This window comes from Trichogramma pretiosum, unplaced genomic scaffold (genome assembly GCF_000599845.2).
Source record: "Trichogramma pretiosum strain Unisexual culture from Peru unplaced genomic scaffold, Tpre_2.0 scaffold14, whole genome shotgun sequence".
In the NCBI taxonomy this organism is placed as follows: Eukaryota; Metazoa; Arthropoda; class Insecta; order Hymenoptera; family Trichogrammatidae; genus Trichogramma; species Trichogramma pretiosum.
Genome location: NW_019641706.1, coordinates 1,820,707 through 1,845,144, shown reverse-complemented (window position 1 = coordinate 1,845,144; position 24,438 = coordinate 1,820,707). Strand labels below are relative to the sequence as shown.

At 42.9% G+C, this 24,438-nt stretch overlaps 1 protein-coding gene across 1 annotated transcript in view; it reads right to left on the bottom strand.

The window, feature by feature from the left end:
• LOC106657122 (transmembrane and TPR repeat-containing protein 1-like) overlaps positions 1-23,595 on the bottom strand; it is a 99,570-nt gene extending 75,975 nt beyond the window's left edge. Inside the window, exon 1 of the mRNA XM_014378439.2 lies at positions 22,765-23,595. Within this exon, the coding sequence (XP_014233925.1) occupies positions 22,765-23,291 (527 nt within the window). The 5' untranslated portion in view covers positions 23,292-23,595. The remainder of the gene's footprint in view (positions 1-22,764) is intronic.
• Between the last annotated feature and the right edge of the window lie 843 nt (positions 23,596-24,438).

The following is a 24,438-nucleotide window of genomic DNA, read 5'->3' as shown; positions in this document are numbered from 1 at the left end:
AAAATATTTCATGCACAATAATAGAGTTATTCTATTTAATAGTCTAACATTTTTAATTCCAACTTCTGAAGCTATTCTGAAACACATATTACTTACACACATATTTTTACTTTGTCTCTTACAGGTTGACAGATAAAAGTTCTCGCCATCTAGTGGCGAAGACTAGATTTAACTATGATTAAATGTTCATAATTTTTTCATTCAATCAAGGCCGAAAGTAAATCAGTATAGACATTTTTAATTCAAGTTTTGAAATGTTAAAAATATTTTTAACAGTGTAGGAGAGCAATTATTGATTCGATCGTTCAACTATAACATTTTTAATAAAGATCACAAGCTCTTATAAAAACTTAACAAATCTTGGATAAATTAGTCATTAATAATTATACTTTTAACTTTTGCTTCGTAGAGTAAATCTAGATTATAATTGCACGTACACGATTCTTGCGCACTCACATAGACACACACACACACACACATGCACGATTCACGCGCAGACAACGAAGCGTATAATCGATCAAAAGCAGCGTAGATAAGCATGAAATTTCAAACTCAATTACAACGCGTACGTAGTACGTACTTACTACAATACAGCAAAGGCATGTACGGAAAAGGAGGATGAGGAGGTCGCGCGGAGGAAAGAAACAAAACGTAACACACGCGAGGCAGGGAGAATAAAAATGGATGTACAAGACGGTGAAGAATGAAAAGAAAAGCGAAGATGCGAGACTCTCGCTTATAGGCGACAAAGAGGAACGAGCGTAGTATACGCACATACACGACACTGTGCCGTATACGTGTGTGTCCTGACACAAACAAAGCTCGCAATTTCGTCTTGCAAGCTGCAGCAGAATCCATTCTCTGGGTAGCAGCTGTTCTGTTGTGTGTGGGGTACATGAGGTGTTCGCTGCCGCTGCTGCTTCTGTATACGTCTTGTAGCACTGTCAGGCTCGACATGCTTTTCTCTTTATATACAATGACTTTGCGAGGCAGAGAGGGACAGAGAAGGAGGAATGAGAGGGAGAGAGAGAGTGAAGAGAAGAGAGAGAAAAGAATGCGCACTGAACGTTCTCTACTATGTGTATTCTAGAGAAGAGAAGAGCACCACCGTCTTACTAACCCGCAACACTTCATGTATATTCTTTATTTTCGTTTTTCTCTAGTTGTTTCTGTGTAAACTAACAAGAATACACATACACACAAGAAACACATATATTCTAAGGACTTCAATACGAAAAGTAAATAAAAAATCTCTCGTCCTCCCGTTGCTTTTAATCATACACGAAAAAAAAGAAGAATTCTAGCTGCATTGTCAGTAACAGAAAGCAATCGATTCGCTACAATATATAACTTCACGAGAAGCAATAGTGAAAAATTTCGAATTATGAAAGAACTGCCTGCTGCTAGAAGAGTAGAAAACAAAAGTCTCGTTGAAGGTAATACCGCGCTTGAGAAGAGGCTGCCTGGCTGCCTGCTTGCCTCTCAAGGGCTACTACTACTGCTTCTACTAGTGGAGAAAGACTCGCGAGTCGGAGGAGCGTGACTGCCGCGGGAAATCGACTCTACACACTCGCGAAAAATGATAGATCGTTTTTCGCACCTCAACCCCCATAGCGCGCGCGCTTGCGTTCATATCGCACCGCGATATATATACACTTTCTCGAGCAATTTCCTGCACTTCTTCTTCCATTCTCATTCTCGCGCGCCGCGTACATAGATATATAAGTGCTCGTTTGAGGTAATAATTTCTTACTTATTCTTTCGCTCTCACGTACAAAATAGAAAATCTTTGCGTTGGGGAAAGTAATGTAGCGATAATGTAGAGAACCAATCTTCGATTTTCGTTATTCGAAGATTTTTGGAGGAAGAAAACACAGTTGCTTAATATAAACTCGAAAAGAAGATACAAGAGAAAGCCTTTGTCGTAGAAGCACAACTTCACGACTATTATGCAGATTAAATCAGTTGGCTACAACATACTATGTTAAGATTTCTCCTAGCTTCCCTAATCCTTGCCATTCTTAATCTTTATCGGATTCCCTCTCCAAGAAGGGCAAAGAGAGATAGAAACCGAGAGAGAAAGAGAAAGACAGAGAGAACTGTAAAAAAAGGGAGTGTTAAGAAGAGACTTGCAGATAAGATAAAGCTAGGAAGAAGCGTGTATGTGTGTGCGTCCGTGTGTATAGACGCTTACACGCGCGGGTGGGTGCAAAACGTTTAATCCAAAAAATCGCGCTCTAGTTTACTCCATGGTCTTCGGGAGGGGAGGNGGGGGGGGGGGGGGGGGGGTGCACGGAGATAATCACCTGCAGACACAGAAAAAAAAGGTATACACATGCACATGAGCACACACAAATAGTTTGAAAGAGAGAAAAAGGAGGGAGAGGGAACAATAAAAATCTTACCTAAGCAAGGAAGGAAAGAGCACACTTAAGCTTTCTCAGCGCGCCCATACCCCCCCCCCTACACACAAAATACAGCATAGCTTAGAGCTCGGGCTATAAATTTTATTCGTCTCTTGCGTGTTTCTCGCGCGCACGGCCAAGGAGAGCTGCACTGGCACCGATGCCGGCTGTCTTGCAATTTCTATTTATCTAAGATTTTTTTTCATTCTCTTTGTTATGTTTTTTTTGTTTTGTGTATACTTAAGCGCAACGAATACACTGCATGTATACGTCCGATGATGATAATAACTGAAAAATGAAGTATACATGTATCGCTCATGGTGGATAAATATACACGAGCAACGAAAAAGAGCATACGACGTATCATTCGCATTTTTATGAGTGAAAGCGATATCAGTCTGAGTGCTATTTATTTACTACAACAAGAAATACGTTGGAAATTTATCATACAAGGCATTTTTTTCAATTAACATATTTTAACGTTGAGTCTCATCATTTTTTCACAGAGCCATGAATTTCGCATATTATTCAATGAATAATACGAATATATATTAAATTTAGCTACCGTAAATGTGTTAACCAGTTCTATCACCTATATCTAACGAATCAATGACCATTTATAATGTACATAGTTGAGCTTGCAAAATTAATGAATTAGTTGGAGTATTTGTAGACCAATCGGCATTTTTTCGAATTTTATTCAACGAACTAAGGGAATATTTATAAATTTAAAGCATCAACTATTTTCAGTATTTTGAAAGTTACGACTGTTCAAAAATTCAAAAAATAGGCCAGTTCTCGTTTCGAGTTTATAGGTGCTTATTAATCAATAGTATCTAAAATTTCTCGATGAATAAAATAAGAGCTTTTAGCAACAATTTATTCCTAAAACATTTGAAAATCCTTCGAGGCTTAATAGATTATGTAGAAAGAGTATCCGTGTTTTTTCTATATAAAATTCGCTTCTCTCAATGTAAATCTCATCGGATAGACAAAAGCTCCGTTTTACTTACATCCGACGCGGGGGTCACGTAAAAATCTCACTTTATATGTAATAGAGATTCAGCTCAGACACGTAGAAGATAAGGAAGTGTGCACATAAGGAGACTTAGACAGCATATCTACATATAAGTATCTCGCTGCTGTAAGCTCAGACCAATAAGATTTCACCCCTGCTACTACCATCAGGTAAGCCATTCAGAACATATATAGAAATTCGAGGTTTTTGAAAACCTTCCAGTAGCCGAAGTAAATATGTGCCCGTTACATTCCTTGGGTATTGAATAAATATCAAACAAGCAGAAAGCCATGAATATTTCCATATTCATGAATATACTTTTATACAGATGCAGAAATTTCTGGATAATCGTAATACATTCAAATGGCACTGCGGAAACCCTTAAAGAATGTTGGGGATCACTCACTGCCCTATGCCCCAAGGAATTGCAGTACATTATACGTGTGGCTATATACAGCGATTATCGACCTCGAGTCTGACCTAGCTCTATCTCTGGTTAAGACTGCTAGTGCTGCTGTGTGAGTGAGTGCACGTACATCTTACCAGCAGCAGAGAGAGAAGCAGTTAACGCGCAAGTTTCTAATTCGTTGATTATCCGTATAATTAGAGACAGGGTGTGCTGACTTGAACATCTGGACGAGGGCAAAACGAGTCTTCTCTCTCTGTCTCTGTACACGTATATACCAAGCGAGTCGGTATCTCTCTCCACTCGTTTCCTTTTTCATTGTCATACTAGTTGTCCCTTATCTCCCTTCTATCCTTTTTTCGACTCTCATTCTACCTTTTGTCCTTTATAGCGGAGCTCAGGGCGTAATTTATTCCATACGTTATATATATATGTATAGGACTTACCTTTTGTGAAATTTTGTATTCCGCAGGCACCCCGGCGATGTGCGACCTAATTTCAAGGTGAGCAAAGATAGCTCTGCAAGCTTGCAGACTGCGCTTAGTTGCGAAAGGGAGGGAGCGCGAGCCAGAGAGAAGAGGGCAAAAGAGCAAGTGAGAGAAAAAATTTATTTTACACGCGATATATACAGGTATACTACATTCTGCACTATGCAACGTGCACGCAGACACATCACCCGATGTACGTAGCTGCTGCTTCTGCGGCAAAGAAGAGGGCGTATATTGTGCGCATGACGTCTAGTGATCGCGAGATGTCAGACGATATAAAGTTGTATACATGGGTCAAAATAATACTTTTTCACAAAACCGTATATGGCAGTATCTCGATTTTCAGAATTTTTAATGATTTTATCTGAAAGCAGCACTCGAAAAATCTGAAAAAATTCAAGATTGTTCGGATTGTTGAAAAGTATTTTTATGAATTTTTTTTAGATTTTTTAATTACTTCGGAGCTTCAGAATAAATATAAATAAAAACTATACGTTTATGCCAGAAGTGGGGGTAGGCGGGGGGAGAGGGTCCAGAATTTTAGTTTTGGCACTTTTTTCCATGTACTATAACATACCAAAAGCGCGTCAAAATCGGTGATATACGTGCACACTATTTTGTAAAAAATTATTATTTCGACCCATATATATCGTTCGAGGAAAACGAAGAACATTTTAATTACTCGCTTCACTCGTGCGATGATACGTCAGTAACAGAAAGAAAAGAGAGCGAGAGAAACAATCTGTATACGCGCTGCTGCGTTGATAATGGAAGAGAATCTCTGCTTGAGACACGCTCAAGAACTCGAAAAATGAAAAATGACAGCTGCTGCTGCTGCTGCTGTTGCGTTGGAAAGTGCACCTGACGACGATGACGACAACTATACTAGGAAAAAGAAAAAAAAGTAAAGTACTCCTGTAAAAGTTGGAGCATCAGTTTTCTCCTCTGTATTAATGGCAAAAAATATTTTCACTATATTATGTCGACGATTTTTATCACTCGTGGTATCAAAAACCTTTCGAGGATTACTGGAGCGATTTTAAGTAGCCCTCATAAATTTGTCCCTTCATTTATTTTCTTTTATTCGCGTCATACAAGAGCGGGCTATGATAATTATTTCGCCTTGTCACCGGAAATCGAGAATTCACGGCGAGAGTCGATGTCATAATTTATAATGTGACTTTAGGCGGCACATCGCCTCCCCCCATCTGTAAGCTCCTTGTCACGATCAATTTGCTCTAGAGGGTGAGCATTGTTCGTAAGTTTCCTAAGCAACTTTGTCCAACATTAATGAAAATGTCCTTTCAGTCATGAAAATTTATTAAATCAAAAAGTTAGCTCCTGCTTGCGCACACGAGACTTTATAGCCCACGTTGCAATTTCTTCCTTGGGTAAACGCGAGCGGGCGCGCTCATTTGCTAGCTAGCTTGTTTCTAAAATGTCAGTGCGCGCGCCCACGCGCCCGCTCATGCCGAGCTTTAATATTCCGGTAAATTGGCTCTTGATAAAATATTACATAATAAGCCCTATGCGGTTTAAATATTGACTCACTTTCCTTTTTTTATTTTTTTTATCCTCGGTCTATTCGTCGACAATGCTATAATCTCCAAGAGCGAGCGTGGAGACGACACAAAAAGAAACGACAAATTTTTTATTAACAGTAGTCGCTGCGATAATTCAGCTGTGCAGTTCTCCGGGCTAAATTATACAAGCATACATCCTGCGCGCCGAGCTTTCTTCTTTTTTTTTATAAACGAGAAACGTGATTTCGAGCTTCGAGAAATATGAGCGGAAAATCCGACGCTCACCTCTCTCAGTGAGTCGTATATAGCTAGAGCGAGCTTCATGCTGACGTAGTTAAGCAAAGAAAAGAATAATGAATTCAAGTATAGAAAGGAGTGCAAAAGCAAGAAAGAATCTTCTTCATTGCGAAAACAAGTGAGAATAGCTGAAAATTGAAAGAGCGAAATGAGGTATAATTGTACAAAGCTAGGGGATGAGAGAGAAGCACGTGCCAGTTAATAGCTCACCCGAAATATTTTCATAGTTATGAATAAAGGCAGCGGACGGTTGTGCAACGAAGTAGTGTATAATGCTATTATAATGCGACTGAAGATAAATAGGAGAATGGTGATTTGCCAAATTCGTAATTTTAAATTTGAGGTTTTCCGTGTTTGCTACGTTATAAAACATCGGGCTATATTATGTATACGTCCGTCTAAAATGGAGTTCTACTCCTTGAATGGCGGTCGACCGAATATACGCTTGTACTACTGGTATTTTCGATTCTCGAATCTCCATCCAATATTTGCCGTTCTCTGCTACGGCGCGCACTTGTACAATAAGTTTTTAATGAATACGATACATCGTCGAGCAATTAATTTTTTAGCCTGTCCCTAATGTAACTGCTGTTGCGGGCAAAGGGGTCTCCCTCGCACTCTCTAGCTATATACTAATATCCGCTTGAGCAGTGCAGCGCACCGAGACACAAGACTTTTTGTTCCCAAAAATCCGCTTAGTTTATGTCCGCGCACTGCGGGCTATTACGATATTTGGCTTGATAATTTATGAGCTTCATTTGACTTTGGCTAACCGTGGTGAGTTTGTGCGCGCTGCTGTAAAAAAACGGTCGGAACGGTGACCTTTTTGTCGGATTATTAATTCATACACGAGTTCGATAGTTGAATGAATTATGTTTCAGTTTTTTAATAAATGATATTAAAACTTGTAAAAAAAAGAAACATAGCAGTGAAGCACTGTCAAGATCAAAGATGAAAATTCCCTTTATAATAAAAGTTTTAAATGAAAATTCGTCTGTTCAGTTTTAACCAATTAACCTTCACCTTTCACTATTTTAGTTAAAAATTCTACTATTTTTGATTCATTATGTCCTGATGTATAATATCCCAGTTTTCACTTTTCAAAGTTACAGAACACGGAAAAATATTCCTTTTCGTGTTTCAAATGTAAAAAAATTCCTCTGTTTAAAGCATGCAAATTTCCTTACTTATTTCGTTAATCTGGGAAAATTTATATCACCACATTGTGCGCGTATTTTTTCTGCCAGAATTTTAAAGATATCAAGGTCCTACACGAACGAAACTTTTTATGAAAATGTTTTCTGTGAATTGTATTTTCGGAAATTTTATTAAAATTTTAAAAAAATTTTATATCAAGATGTATTAATCATTAAAACTGAAAATTGAAAAATTACATAATGAATTTCATGAAGTTGTGAGCCAACGTTTGGAAAATATTCTGCAGAAGAAACACATTTTTTGAAGAGTTTAGTTTTTCTCGGACGTCAAATACTTTAATATGATGAAAAATATTATTGTTGGTGAGTTTATAATCAATATAAATATAATTGTAATTTGTTTTTCAGGAAAAAAGATAAAGAAGCAAAAAACAATTGGTGTTAGACTTATCCTGAATCCAGCATAGCCCATTAAATTCTGATTCTTCTCTCTTGATTATACCAACACAAGTAGAGGCAATAAATGAGCATAAAACAATACGAAACATGGGATCCTCATACACCTCTCTATACATCAGGGCAAAAAACAAGGCGTTCACGAGACAGGTTTACATACGTATAAAAGCTGCGCGCTGGTAGGTAGGTAGAGATCCCGTTGGGTCTTTCAAGCACGTCTGTGTAGATATCGCGTTACCTTACTTGAAAAATCGAAGGTCTTAAGCCTCGCTCGCGCTTGTTTGCTCGCTTGCTCTCTTTCTCTCTCTCTATCTCACTCTGCCTCTGGCCTGATTGAAAATTTAGCACGCTTCTCTATGTACACGTGTACACACACATAATCGCGAGTATATATATGGGTCAAAATAATACTTTTTTACAAAACCGTGCGCACGTATGTCACCGATCTTGACGCGCTTTTGGTGTGTTATAGTACATGGTAAAAAGGTCCCAAAAAAAAATTTTTAGACCCCCTCCCCCCTCCTACCCCCCATTTCCGGTATAAACGTCCATTTTCGATCTATATTTCTTATGAGGACATGAAGCAATTAAAAAATCTGAAAAAATTCATAAAAATACTTTTCAACAATTTAAACAACCTTGAATTTTTTCAGATTTTTTAGGTGCTTCAGGCCTTCAGAAAAACTCATTGAAAATTTAAAAATCGAGATACGGCGATATGAGTCGATATAGTAAACGGAAATTTTTTCAGTTTTTTATTGCATTGAAAAACATAACCTCAATTTTTTTCAGATTTTTTCAGATGACCTAACGCACCTTTTGAAGCCAAAAACCGCTTTTTTTGACGAAAATAATTTTTTTAAGACGGTATGGAGCCTCAAAAAATCTGAACATTTTTTTCTCGTTTTTTTTATCAAAATACATATCCTCAAATTTTTTCAGATTTTTTAATTGAAGGTGATAGCTTCTAGAGCTGAAAAATGCTATTTTTAACAAAAAAAGGTTCCTAGAACCCGATGGTTCCGGTGAAACAATTTGAAAATATTTTTTTTGAATTCCTTGAAAAATTTTAATAAATTTTGACCGTTTCAGAATTCCGATTGAAGCCTCCTAGCTCAATCTAGAGCAGGACAAAGATTAACGCAAAATTCTGAAGACGTTTCTGAAGACACATTAAGATATGATGAAACTATTTTGATGCTAGATAGCATTTTTCAGCTCTAGAAGCTATCACCTTCAATCAAAAAATCTGAAAAAATTTGAGGATATGTATTTTGATGAAAAAACGAGAAAAAAATTTTTCCAGATTTTTCGAGGCTTCTTACCGTCTTAAAAAAATTATTTTCGTCAAAAAAAAGCGGTTTTTGGCTTCAAAAGGTGGTGTAGGTCATCTGAAAAAATCTGAAAAAATTGAGGTTATGTTTTTTAATGCAATAAAAAACTGAACAAATTCAAGGTTGTTTAAATTGTTGAAAAGTATTTTTATAAATTTTTTCAGATTTTTTAATTGCTTCATGTCCTCAGAAAAAATATAGATCGAAAATGGACGTTTATACCGGAAGTGGGGGGTAGGAGGGGGGAGGGGGGCTAAAATTTTGTTTTTGGGACCTTTTTACCATGTACTATAACATACCAAAAGCGCGTCAAGATCGCTGACACACGTGCGCACGGTTTTGTAAAAAAGTATTATTTTGACCCATATATAATGTTTGTGTTGTGTTGCGTGTACGTGTGTGCGTATGCAATATCCATCCATAGTGTATTTGGACTTAGCGTCGAGAGAAAAAGGCTAAAAGTCTCTCAAGAAGACGAGCAGCACCAGCAGCAACGGGGGAAAAAGTTTTCACGCTCGCGAAAGCAAAGAAAAAAACTCTCTACCTCTCTCTCTCCTCCGACGTGGATTGTACACACACGCGCAACACACACATTAACTTTTGCAACAGCACTAGCAGCAGCAACGGCAGCGTCCTGAAGAGAAAATCAAGAGTGAAGATACTAACGATCACTTGGGTTAAACAGGGGCACACAGCTATATATATCTACACACGTATCAGGAGTCAAGGCTTGTACGTAGTGTAGCAGCAGTGAAACAAGTTTTCGAGTGCGTGTCTGAGCGCGCAAGAGGTAAATCTCCTTATATACGCGCGGGCAAAAAGGTCGAGAGCAGCTAGCAGCAGCAACAGCCGCACAGTGTCCGTCTGTATATAGCTCGCAAGCCAAGTTCATATAGCAAACGGCGCGGGCGAGATGGGCTTCTCTCTCCCTCTTTTTACTGATGCTGCTGCTGCTGTAGATGTTGCTGCACAGCAACGTAGCGAGAACTACCCGTGGTTTGCTGCTACTACCGCTACTGCTGCTGGTGCTACGTGGCCGAGCATCCGAACGAGCTTTACTTCTTTATTTTTTCTCTCCCTTATACTTTGTTCCCACTTCTCTCCCCCTCATGGCTTACTGATCTTTTCTAATGCTGCGGTCAAAGTAAAGCACTGGTCCTTTATCTTTTACACCTTAGCACTATATCTCTTTATCCTTTCTTCTCCTTCATATTTTTTTATTCGCTCTTTCTTGCAATTGATCTGATTTACATTAGTTTTCTTGCGGATGCGAGGATGAAATGTTTCTCCTCTTCTCTTTTTACAAACTTTCTCTTTCCTTTCGAAAACCAAAGAGTGATCCATCGGTATCGTTAAAAAAGAGAAATAGAATAGAAACGAGTGATTTCTCATTTACAGTTATATCCAAGCTAACACGAGCTTGTACCTCGTACATTCGTTACATACGCAAAGATTCTCCGAGGTCAGGTCGAGCAGGCCCTCTTCATTAATAATTACGCTAATTGCTTTGCCAATTCTAGCTCTCTCTTCCTTTCCCTCTCTCAGTGCAGCTACTGCTGCAGCGTTGGCAGAAGCAGCAGCTGGAACGGCATCATCAGTAGCACACAGCAGCAGCAGCTTGGGTGCCAGCGCAAAGGGGTGAAAATTCAAGAATAACCATGTACGATACGTACGTACATACGTACACATGTGCAGTCGGTGCGGATGCTTTCGTGCGCGAACTCGTATGTTTGTACATAACTACGTGCCGCTGCACTAACCGACGAGAGAGCGTCGGGGCCGTTTGAGATGGTTAAAGCATCGCGTGACATGTACATACATATAGGAGTGCTGATGCGCTTCTGCTGTGCTGCTGTGCGACATGCTGCATGCTGCGGCCAAAATGTAGACAATTTTTAGTTAATTACGCCATCCCCTCTCACGTAAACTCGCACAAAGTCCCGTGTATTTCATAAGTACGTGCCCATGTGTGTACGCCGTTGCGCAGAGAGAGAGAGAGAGAACACCTGCAGCAAACTATTATTCCGGCGCGTGCGGTGCACAAACGTTGCGGGTAAAAGGCTAAGTCTTACAGCTGCTTGGTACATACAACAATATATACCTATGTGCTGCAGCGTACATGGCCCTGAAAATTGTTGCAACTGTTGTGCCACGTGTGTGTTTTCTTCGGTTAGCCCACTTACTCGGGGGCGTGGTGTGCGTGTGTGTATGAGTATGTGTGCATAAAAGCGAAAATTAAATAGCCATCGGTTACGATATTATATACTTCGCATTACAGAGAGCTTGCACATGCAATAGCTCGCGAGAATGCATATAACCGCAGCACCGATCGTGATTATAAATTCATTCATACGTGTGAGCGTTTACGATCATCGCACCACGCCGAGCGGGCGCTTAATGTAACTTTAGCAGTTTTAGCGCGAGCGGAGGGGCTTTAACGTTAATTTTCCATCCCGGCGGGCCAGAAAAAAAGTTTTTCGCGTATACGTACGCGCAGCATTCAATTCGTTCCTTTTTTCCTCCACTTTCATGACGTCTCTCTGGCAGCAGCAGCAGCAGCAGCAGCAGCAGCAGCCTCTGTATGAGCGTGTGTTCTCGAGTTTTGTCGAGCATGGAATTCTCGTGTAATAATAAAGGGAACTTGTTCCTCTTCCAACGGAATATAAAAGAGTAACTTTATAAATGCTCGTTGTGTGGTGTGTGCGGACTGCACATTATGTAGAGAAAATAATAATAAAAAAAGAGAGAGAATGAGAGCTAAAAAGTTAAAAATTGCTTTAATGCTCGTTTGGCCACGCACACGATAATGGAGGTCGGAACCCGATAATGATAATAATAATAAAACTTGTAAAAATAATAAAAATAATAATATAACAATAGCAAATGAGGTCAAACAAACGGAGCCAGAGAAGCGCAAAGTACGCGAATGTGTAAACAGCAGAGTGAAAGGGAAAAACAAAATGCATCATGGATTTAATAAACTTTTCCCGTCAAATATTTACTGCTTTTATAAATATCTTTTACACGAGTTCTGTTGAGTAGCCCCCGCCGTGCGACATTCCAGCCGTAGAGTAGAAGTTATATACCAGAAATAATGCGAAGTATTAATTGATCGATTCTCCCGGAGCTGCTGCTGCTGCCGTGTAGAAAATATTTTTCGCAGCAGCATTCGAAATATCCATTAGTTTGGAGTTTATGCACGCGCGAGATGAAAAAAAAACAAATTAAAAATTGATAAAATACGTTTGGTTGCCTAATTGCAGGTATACACACAAATATATAAAAAAAATTAGTAAGATAAACCGAATATAAGGACATAACATCGAAAAAATATCATCCGTCAAATTCACCTATCGGATAAAGTAGTGTCCTCATGCGAACGACAACTTAATCACGAATATCGCTTAGTCTGCAAGTGTATGCTAATATACTTTTCGAAACTCGGCTCCCGAAGTACGAATCACTGTCCAATACACCCACACACGTATAACATACACACTAACACACACCGCAAAATGAGAAGTTCGCAGCATGGCTTTACTCTCGAAGCAATAATGACGTGCAATTATCGGGGATTTCTCAAGCCACAAAACGAGCCAATGGAATGTTCATTATTTATACACCCTGTCACATAACAGTACAGCAGTAGCTATAGTAATTAGTCAGGAGGCTCTCACGCATTTGCCTGCTGCTGCTTCCTACTACACTATATACATATGTCTACAACAAAATCGACTGGCTGTAGTTTAGCTATGTGTGTGCGTACGTGTTTCGTTGCTTAATAGCGTAAGCCCGTATTAGCATGCGTGAAACTGCACGCGCAGATCGATGCTTCAAGTTCCTTACACTGCTCGGCTCTCTCTCTCTCTCTCTCTAGGCCCAGTATGCTACTCTATACATATAGCTTTTCGCCCATTGTTTAACTCATTTCGCACTTATGTGCCTGTAACCATCCCCCGTCCGAATTGCCTCCAGAGAGCGCGCCGAGACGGGCCGTTTTGCGAATAACGCGATGCATTCCTCAAAATAAGCCGTATATATTTCGAGTTTTACGACGAGACATCAAAAAGCGAACGGGCGCGCAGAGCTTGAGCTCGATCCTTATTTCCTTATTGCTCCCATTGTTCGTCTCTTACTTTATATCCGTACCGTATCGCACATTCGCGTGGCAGTTGAAAATTTTCACTGGAAAATTTCACCCTACTCCTCCAGCCTCCGCACCCAACTGCGAACTATATACGTACACGCGTGTACACGTTCGTCACGTTTTCCATGTACCCGACCCATATGCTCTCGAGAACATTCCGCTCGCGAGAGTATAGGCGTTACAAAGTTAGTATGTATTTTATCTCTCTGTACTGTTCTCTCTGCTGTAATAATTTTTTCTCTCGCGCCGCCGCCTCGACTCCCCGTTTTCCTCTCGCAAGCGCGCTCGTGCATTCTCTTCTTTCGTCGTTGAAATTACACAAATCACCCGTGTGCGCTCTCGCAAGCTCGTTTAAAATAATATATCATCGGGGGAGAGGAACTTTTCCGCGCGCGCACGCTTCATTTCACCGATGTAATTTAATCATTTGAGCTTTTACACACAGCACAGACTGCTGTGAGAGCACAAAACATATAAAAATTATATATAAAATAAAATACTCGGCGCGAATCTCTCTTTTCCTCTCTCTCTCTCTATCTTTCTCATTACGATTTTTCGAGAATATTGCTGCACTGCTGCTGCCGCTGCTGCCCCGTTTATTTTTCGAACACGCAGCGTGCAATTTCATGCTCAGTTGAATACATGCTGCAGCTACATATACACGATGTATACTCTGGCACATAGATTACGTTCCGATATTGTGATTTTGTAAAATTTATTAAATTTTATAAATAATAAAAGCTCCCGAGTTATGCACTGCATAGCATACTCTCTCCCTCTTGCTTATGGACACACTGCAAGCTCGCTCTCATTTATGACGTTGCGCGCATCGCACAGCACAGCAGGTGGGTATGGCAAACGCAGTAACAGCAGCAGCTTTTTCCAAAGAGAGAGAGAGAGAGAGAGAGAGAGAGAGAGAGAGAGAGAGAGAAGGAGCTACATAAGAACGAGAGAGAGAGAGAGAAGGAGCTACATAAGAACGAGAGAGCAGCTGAAGAAGAAAAAGGCGAAGAAAACGGAGAAGAAGAAGAGAGTGAAGGGTAAAGAGGAGGAGCACAAGTAATGCAGCACGAAGGGCGGAGATGGAGAATACAAAAACAATTACAGTGAGCAAACCAACCTGACATGGGTCTAAAAGCTAATAGTATATAGGATCGCGTGCCAAGCGCTGCTGCTACTCTTTGTGCTGCTTCTGCAGCACAGTGTGAGCGATCGATTCACACCACGCCGGCTCGTAGCCAATATTGCCAGTTTGTGCCTCCTGTGCGCGCAGCACATACACGTATATATACGTATATACAGGCATAGACGCGGGGTTGGATCCATTAAGGCAAGGGAGTGAGAAAGAGAGAGAGAGAGAGAGAGAGATGAGAGATATTGTGGAGGAGGCGAGATCGAAGTGGGAATCTCGTCGAATGGCGAAGACTAGCTAGCTTCGGAAGAGAGAGAAAAGAATTCGCGGTAGGTGTCTATCTTCGCCCAGCAAAGCAAACAGATTTCCAGGCAAACGCGCGCGCGCAAGCTCGAATCTCGCTTTACGTAGCTATATAGCAGGTAGCTTATAGCTGCCGTACATGACGCTACATGTGCTGTGGCGCTGCACCGCATACACAACACGAGCGAGAGTGAGAGAGAGGCAAATTAATGATAGAGCCCCCGAAGTCTATATATGGTACTATATACACGTACCGCCACAACTGCACTATAGCTCGGCTATGTACTGTAACACTATTTCTGCTGCTGCCGCCGCTTCCTAGCTTGATAAATATCACCGCATGTTTCGGTGGAAGCTATATGTACACGCCTCCGCCCTTTACTTCTCATCCTCTTTCCGTTTGGGTTGTATATAACACTGGAGGGAGGAAGAGAGAGAGAGACAGAGGCAAGCAGTAGCACCTCGAGAGAGAGAAAGAGAGAGGCAGGCATGTACAAGAGACAGACAGAGCAGCTAAGCTTCACAGGCAGAAGCCAGAGATAACGTTTTCGGGGCGCGCGTTCTACATATATATACACACACGGATGAAGCGTACGAGCGAGGGAGCTTGCGAACTGCTGCACGAGCTTGCAGCAGCGTCGCACACATCGTACGCTGCTGCTGCTGCTGCTGCTGTATATATCGTGCGCAAGAGACGGTAGCTCTAGCTGCTAGAAGAGCTTGCAGGCGCGCGCGGGCGGGCGGGGGAAAAGCTTAAACAGATTACATCGCGGGCGGGACCCTCTTGCTAGCTGCTAGCTGCTAGCTGCGCTGCGTACGACGCAGTTTAAACGTAAATTGCAATGGTTTATATCGCGGGTGGCGCGCAATACATAATGCGTAGAACGCGTTGTACGAGGAGGCTCACCTGGATTCTCAACCAGAAAGAGAGAGAGAGAGAGAGAGAGCTTGTACGACGCAGCGCAGTGGTGCCCTGAACGTACAGCTCTTCGTCGCAAGCTCCCACGATGTACGTGTAACTTACTCGAGTTACACGCACAACGCAACAGCGATTATTTTACAGCTTTATCGATCGTTCGTCGTGCTACAAGAGCGAGTCAGATTGTAAGATTCAAAATAGCGCCGTAACTTTTCCACAGTAGCTGCTGTTAATGTATATATATAAGACTAAGCGCCAGTATTACTAGTGCCTAAGACTTGATAGAGATGGAGAGAGAAAGCTAAGAAGAGGAGACACAACAGTTTGGGAAGTAATTAATGAAGCAATCTCGAGCGACTCTCTCGTGTACCAATACGTATATAGTATAAGCATATGAGTACAAATCAGTACATATTGTATACAGAGACTACTACCAATATGTATATATATGGCCGTATATAAATGCACGTACACCCACCTACAGTATGTGCTCTGTGTGCAGCAGCACAGGAGCAGCGACGCTACAGTGTCAATCAGGCATAAAGCGTGAGGGAGGATGCGAGCAAGCAGCTCGTGCGCGTGCGGAGCGAGGCTAATTACGCTTGGGTAATTAAGTAATTAACCATCTGCGAGCTGCGTGAGGTACTATTATATACTAGGGGCGCCGATGCTACTTATTCTCTCACTCTCTCTCTCTCTCTCTCTGTGCTCTTCGCTCTCTCCTTGCCAGCTGATGCTAGCGCGGCAAGTTCAGACCTTATTGTAGCAGTGGTATTATAAATTCATTAATTTACACGTCGATCTTGTCCTAGGTTCACATAATAATAATCGATACCGCGCACGGTATTATAAATAAATGATATAATTTGTGAATCGCTAAAGAGTCGTGACGTGACTTTTGCAGCAGCATAGCGCTCTCAACTGTACAATATACAAGGGTAAAGATTTCAGGCTCGCGCTAGTCGCGCTGCGTATTTTAGTCGATCGAGCAATGCTACAATTGTCTCTGCATGACTGAAATATGTTGTGTATGTATGTAGGTATTATACGCGAACGACGCACACATACACGTATATTGCATTCAGCATTGTGTGTACATTATAAGGAAAGGCAATTAGAGGCAGTGCACGCGCGGGGCATGCGGCACACTCGCTCACGCATACATACAAACACACGCATACTTACGAACTTTGTGCCACTGAGCTTCAACAAATGCTTGCTCGCTGCTAGTAGGCTTTTCCTCTCTTTCCCTGCACCCCCTCTTTCAACCTCCGTCCTCTATGAACACACACACACATACACAGACACACACATACACCCCTTTATACCATGCAACTCTTCCTCCTCCGGCAACTGGTATAATTAAGCGATGAAATTGCCCTGTGATTTGTATTTTTGCACGTACGGTAGAGTGTACTGCTGCGCGACGCCTGCGCGCGAACGTATATACCACTCACGGCTGCTGCTGCGTCCGTACATATAATATAGTTAGCGTGAGTGCGCGCGCGCGCGACACACACGAGCGTGTATGTACATATCCCGAGCCTGCGACAATTACGATTGACAAAGTTTTTGCCGCCAGCAAAGCTCATCTAACGAGCTTCTTTCACTTTTTTTAGCTCCTCTTTTTTTTTATTCTTTCTTTCTCTTTTTGCTAGAGCCCTTATTTCCTCTCTCCTACGTACGTGTAGAGCGTAGGGTATTAAACGTATTGTACGCGTTTGTGCACGTGGATCGCTACCATATGCCCGATGCACTAATACACGTCCTCTCCTCGCGTTCGTGCGGGAGAAAATAAAAAATAAAAATTGTTTCGCTCGAGCTTTCAACGTATACGTACCCTGCGCGAACGAGCTTTTGCTTTTTTTATAATGCAGCAAAGACACGCACGCGTATTATAAGCTTCGCGGTGGTGGCAGTGGGGCCCTCGCGAGCACACTCTTTCCTGCTGCAGCATGTACAGCAGCGAAGAAGTATATATCGTTGCCGTGTCGCGTGCTCGCGGCGGCGTTCGCGCGCTCCAACGTATATACGAATGTGTCGTGTCGCGTGTCATGTAGCTCGTTCCTCCTTCTCTACTTATATTGCCTCACCGGTGCAATATACGAAGGAGGAGGAGGAGGAGGAGAGAGAGAGGGAAAAGAGAGAATAAAAATCAGAGAGAGAAATAAGCATTTTGCGCTTCGCAGTACATAGCAGCGGGTGTACGTATGTATAATAATATAAGGTCTCGTCGTCGCCGTGCGACAAACGTTGTATATAGAGGTACGTCGTGTACGCGGACATAAAGCAGCGTTGCAATTGTAGCTTTCTCGCGAGCAGCACAGTACAGCGGCAGAGACGACCAAGTGCCATTTATGTTTCACTCTCTTTTCCCTTTGTACTACAACGACGTTGCGTGTGTACAGTACCCAGAGAGTATAAGCAAATCTATATATTATATGTAGTACTACATCGTGTACGACCAGAGACGTTAATAAGCCTGCGATATATCGTTGTACTACGCTCGTGGTATGGTGGCATTTGCCGAGAAAATACGTTGCGTGCTTGACATTGACAATGTTAAGTATGACATTTTCTAGTATACGCTTCGATGAATTTCCTGCAGTTGTACGCTGCAATTGATTCGTTTGTAAGTGTTTCGGATGTATTTCTGCATGATTGACAGTTCGCGAGTAAAGAGTTTCGAGCAAAAACGTAGTTACGAGTTATTTGTAAATTTTCAACTTTTCGGCGCATGAACGTATACACATAAGCCTCGCGCAACGGCGCACAAAAAAGCGAGCTTATACCATTAGTTCGTATACAGAACTGCACACTCAAAGCTTTCTCTCTTATCCTCGTGCGCCCACGCGTGAATGTTCATAATACTCAACGCACGCGCGAGCTCTGTCGGATTAGACGAGTTTAGAGAATACTACCAGTAGCTAGCTAGCGAGCGAGCCGTTTCGCCCGTCGAAAAGCTAACGCCGCGCGCGCCCGTATATACGTACGTATAGTAACGAAGTTCATTATGGAAGTTTTGGACTGATGGACTGGTGCAGAGCAGCAGCAACAGCAGCGACGGCGGCGCCAGTGCCAGTCGTAATGGTACAGTATAGCAGGTAGTAGCATCACTGCAGTAGTCATTGCATCAGACAAAAGTATACTCTCTAAATACACTACTACTGTATGTGTACTGGATATATGCATAGAGACTCACACACGGTGTAAATAAAGCGCGAGATCAAGAGAGAACGCAGAGATAGAGAGAGAGAGAGAGAGCAGAGCTCTCTGTCGTACGTAGTAGTACATGCGAAAGTTAAAACGAGTTTTAACGACACGCATTGCACTCGTGCGCTCACGTACGCAGATACACAGACACACCCGTGATGCTGCATATTCAGCCGAAGCAAAGGGAAATGGCTAAAAGGGGGCCAAAATGCTACACAGGTGGAGAGAGAGAGAGAGAGAGAGAGAGAGAGAGAGAGAGAGAGAGAGAGAAAGTACCGAGGATTACATTCGCAGTTACACGTTCTTACAAAATTTTCGCGTTGCTGAACCGAATAGCACGAGTAGAGAGCTTTTGACGAATTTTACCCAAAAACGAGCGACATTGTAGCGAGATCTCGACGATAAGCTCATTTGACTTTTTTGTGTGCAGCGACAGTAGTCGCTAAACTCTATGTAACGATTGTATCGTTATTGAAACTCGACATCGAAGAAGGAGTGAATCTGTCGATATGCTGGTGAATCTGTACGTAAAAAAATAATTTATATTTTTTTCCATCTCGCATACGTTGACGTACACTAGGAGTATACAAAATGTGTAAACGTCATGCGCACGTTATATATATATATATTAAATGTACAACAATCTGAGCCCGTAGGTGTGATGGCCATTAGCGCGACGTTGCGTGTCGAAGCAGAAAAATTTGAGTGCCGCTGCTGCTAGGGATGCAAGCTCGTATACATACTGCCGACGGAAAGAGAGAGAGAGAAGGGGCAATGAACGACGCGAGTATGTGTGGCATATATATATTCGCCCTATGCAGCAGTCGCTGCTGCTGGGTGTCACTATGCACGAACTTGCATATATCACGCGGGCTGCGCACAGGATTTTCAAATATCAAGCGAGCTACGTAATTGCTGCCACTGCTATTCTGCCGTTTCATGTGGAGTTATATCGAACCGATAGATATCACTGCGTCGTCGGCGGATCGATCTTTATGCCGTATATACATTCTGCTAAGTAAAAATATTTATACATACAGTAGCTTCGGGAGCAGCAGCTTGAGCTTTTTTATTTGTTCTACGCTACCCAAGGAAAATTTAAGCCCGATGGCTGAATATTATATATGTATGAAATTGCTACAATTGAATAAGCTCCGCGCACGCAGCAGCGTTCACATAAAGATTTTTTTCCTTTTTCTGTACCTGCGAGCGAAATAAATAGAGGCTAGGAGCAAGAGATAGAGAGACACAAGGGGAAATCCTCGGAGGATCGGAGAGCTTGCGCGCGAGCGAGTTAGAGCGCGAGACTTGCCCCAGGGAAGATGCGTTGGTACACACTACCGTTGCTGCTGCTGCTGTGTGTTGCTTGACGTATAGGTAGAAAAGCTTGCGAGAGAGAAGCTTTTGACCCTCCACCTCGCGTTCTTTTCTCCTTATGTTTATCTTTGGACGCTTTGTCGATAACGAGGAAGAGGCCATATGTACACAACAAGGAGGAAAAGGAGGAGGAGGAAGAGGAGGTAAGAAAGAAAAGCACTTGTAAAGCAGGCAAAGCTCTGTCGTGTCACCGCTGCAATACAAAGTAAGAAGAAGCCGAACACGCGAAAAGCTGGATACTCTTTGACACGTGTCAGCGTGGCATGTCGAGGAGGATGAGAAAAAGGATTCGCTAGAGCACGATGAGAGAAATCAGCCGCGTACATGAAAAAGCGAGGTAGATGGATAAATCGATGAAAAATAGCCACTGCAGATGTATATCTCGAAAGTACAAAAGCTCTTTTGTAATTTCTCGAATGTAAAAGAAGACGTCACAACTCGCTCTATTTATATTTTAAATCGATAGACGATACGATGAGCTTTGCAAGCTGACTCCATTTACGTGAATATGAAAAGCTACTCTTTATTTAAACAAATGACGTCACAGCTGGCAAACAATCATTTTCTCTGAAACGCACTGCGCATTAACAAGAAAACGAGAACTTGCGCACAGAGAGAGACCGATATCCCGGAAATTTCACTCATAATGGCATTTCGCCGTAGTTATATGTGTTATATTTATGAGGCGTTTCATTTAAATTTAATGAGATTCTCAAAAACATCATTTGATGCGCGAGCACACCCGGTGTAGTCAGAGAGCTTGGCTCTCTCTCTCTCTCTCTCTCTCTTTGAAATATTTACCCAGGCCGAGGGAGGCGCGAGAAGCTCGTCAATGGTAAGTATATTATTAGAATGTACGCGTTGAATAGAAAAGTCGCCGCTGACGTGAATTCTAGAAAATTTACACAAATCGATTGAATAAAGGTCGTGGTGTTAAATATTTTTTCCTTTCGCTCGAAAATTATCTGCCCCATTATATAAGGATGCGATCTATAGTGCGACTCATGAAGCGAAAATTCTCAACGAGCCGTTTGAGCTTGCACAAGCTGCACACACAAAACAATGACAGCTATTATAGGCGAGCTCTGCACACGCGACGACGGCCACGAGCGAGTAGTGTTCGTCTTCCGTTTCGGCTTCAAGGCCGTTGAAGCTGTGTATTGCTCGCCGCTGTGATGGTGTATATGATGGATCGCTCGCGATATATGCATATACCCGTGGGCGCAAGTCGGGCGCGAAATAGTGCGAGTCTTGCCGCAGCAGCAGAGAGCCATGCATCACAATACTCAGTCGCGCGCGGCTCGCTCGGTCTGCCTATTATACTCTCGAGCTCTCGTGCTGCGCTGCACACGTCAGCCTCTCTCTCTCTCTCTCTTCTTCTGCTCTATACTCGTTGCTTTCACGGAATAATTCACTCGGGTTTCGTAATCGTGACTCTCTATACAGTATATGCGCCTAACGTCTATATGTATAGCAGTATATATATGTGAACCACCATTACCAGTACCTACGCGCCAGTGTCGCTTTGAATATTTCATAGGTTTGTACCGAGGCTCTGATGCTGCTGCTGCTGCTGCTGACTGTGTGCACTACTAGGCTACCACTGCCTCCGCGCAACGGTGTTCTACTTTCCTCGCGAGCTGCAACTAACGTGAGAGCGACTAGGCACACAGCAGCTGGCTGTGGGTCATCGAATTCTAATCTACCTACCGCTTTTATAATGATATTTTTAATCACTGAGATAATTAAATCCATCAAGCAAGTAGAGCTCTTATGTCGCTCGCATCTAATGCAAATATTGGCATAAGAGAATCGCTAATCGAATGTATCACGGTTATAAAGCTTCAAATTTATCGAAACACTTTTTTTTCCTAGAAAGCTATTGCTTATAAGATAATAAGTTTCTTTCTTTGCGTTCGGCGAAACTATGCGTAAACACACATTATTGAAAGCTCAGCCCTCGGCGGCGCGCATAGCTTCAGCCTCTAATGAAGTGATTTGAAACTTGGATTATTAAGTTACGCCGACTTGTTTACCTCTAGCTCCATACCTCTCACTGTGCTGCAGCACAGTTTAAATCACCCTCTCTCACTCGCTAACTCCTCGCCGAGCGCACTGCTATTGATCATCAAGTATTCCGAGTTCTCTGCTACGTCTACTACTGCTGTTCGGGCGAATTTCAAACCGCCCGAAAAGGAATTCGCGAAAAGAAATACCCGACGTGTTCGAGGCATTAACAATAGATTTGCATATACTTCGTTAAACGTAGCCAGAGAGTGAGAGAGAAGCAAGTTCGATATCCCATGCATATATAACACGATGTGTGTGCTGCATGTGTATGCAAGCCGCTCGGCCGCCCGGAGCTAGTGCCTGCGACGAGGTATCACGTGCGCGTCCGTGGAGACGATTCCCTCGAGGCTCTGCATACACGCGCGCGCGTAGCTGTTCTGCTACGTAGCCCTTATATTTTTGTACCCTGTACACGAAACTCGAATTTTTCGCTCGGAATCTCAAAGCTGCCGTGTTTCGAATGTTATATATCCACGTGAATGAAGCAAAAGCAATATAAATGAAACAGGACACACTCACCGAAAAGTCAAGGTGGTCAGGGGCCTGTAGCTCTTGTGGCTGCTCGGGTCCTGCATTGGAGTGCCCCAGAAGTCGTCGCTAAACAGACTAGACACCGGCTGGAGCGCGAGCACATCCTTGTTGCGCACGATCGCGGGTATGTCGTCGTGCACAAAATCACCGTTCAGGGAATTCAGGTAGGAGCCGAGGGCCACGCAAGCCACCAGAAGATACGCGCACCATCCGGGCGGCTCGCCGCAGCAAGCTCGATTATGATGACGATGATGATGATGATGATGATGACGAGAATGATGATGATGATGACTGTGATGGCATCCCTTGCCGCAATTATTGTTATCGGGGCAATTACTGCTAATGGTGCCGCGGCTAGAGCTCGAGCTGGCCCTGCTGTTGGGCTTTTTTAAGCTCGACATGGTGATTTGTTGCTGCTGCTGTTGTTGTTGTAGCTGGTGGCAGCAGCAGCCACCGGGGCAGTAACAATTATTGTTGTTGTTATTGTTGTTATTACTGTTGCCACGACGTTTCATCGTTTACTTGAAAAGCTGCATGCACCCTATCTGGTTCTCGTCGATTTTCGAGGTTCTTGCCTCGTCATCTTGGTAGTGTTGCTAGGATCGTGGCTTCTCATAATTTAATCGTAATTTAACATAAAAGTAGAAATAAAAACACTCGCGCACTAATTTTTGGATAAATGAATTGAAAAATGTTTTCGTCACACCCGTCAATTTCACAAGTTTCACAATTTATATATCCTATGTATCGAAGCGAGAGCTTTTTTCAACCGCAAATATAAATCCGCGAAGTATACGAGCTCGAGCGAGTTCACCCCACTGCGACGAGCTCGACGGCGAGACTGAAGCTACTGCGACGACATCCGCGCGGTTATATGCGAGAGGACGGGAAAACCGGCGCTGCGAGGCACAGAGAGAGCAGCAGCAGTGGAGTCGTGTGCTGCGCCGAAGCTGCGCAGAGTGTGCGGCACATGTACACGAGTACGCAGGCACACACACAGTTATGGGGCGAGCGGGAGCTTTCACCCACCACCATCTGACCCGCAAAGGCGCGCCCCGCGCGTCGGAGAATAGTAGCGCGAGCGCCTCTATACTGCACTTATACTATCCACCCTCCCTAACCCCGCCGTTGCCTACCCTTTCTGCACTGCTGCTGCTGTTAGCTTCCACAACCACCTGACCCATCCCACACACACACACACACACATACCGTAGTGCCGCTGCTTCTGCTGCTGCTGCAGGCACCTATAGCTTGTTATGCTCACCATTCTCCTTTCTCTCGTCTCTCTCTGTCAATCTTCCGCGTGCGCGCGAGCGGGTGTGCGAGAGTGAGGCGCGCGAGCGTATTTTCCAACTCTCAAGCCCTGCTACTACCCTTACTCTTACACCCACCCTTAAACAGGCAAAGTCTCACTGTCTCTCTCTTTCCTCTTTCCTCTTTCTCCCCCGGCTCGGGGGGAGCTGCAATCTCGATTCTCACTGTGTTGTACTGCGCGCGCTGTTACATACCTTTGCGGTGACTTTGCTTCCCTCGTGCGTCCCTTAGCTCGAACAAGCGCGCACAGCGCGTAGCCTATGCTGTTTACATTTGTTTTCCACCAGTAGTACAGCAGCAACAGCGCGTTCTTCTCGAGTCTTCCGTGAAATCGTCGGTTGGCAGTTT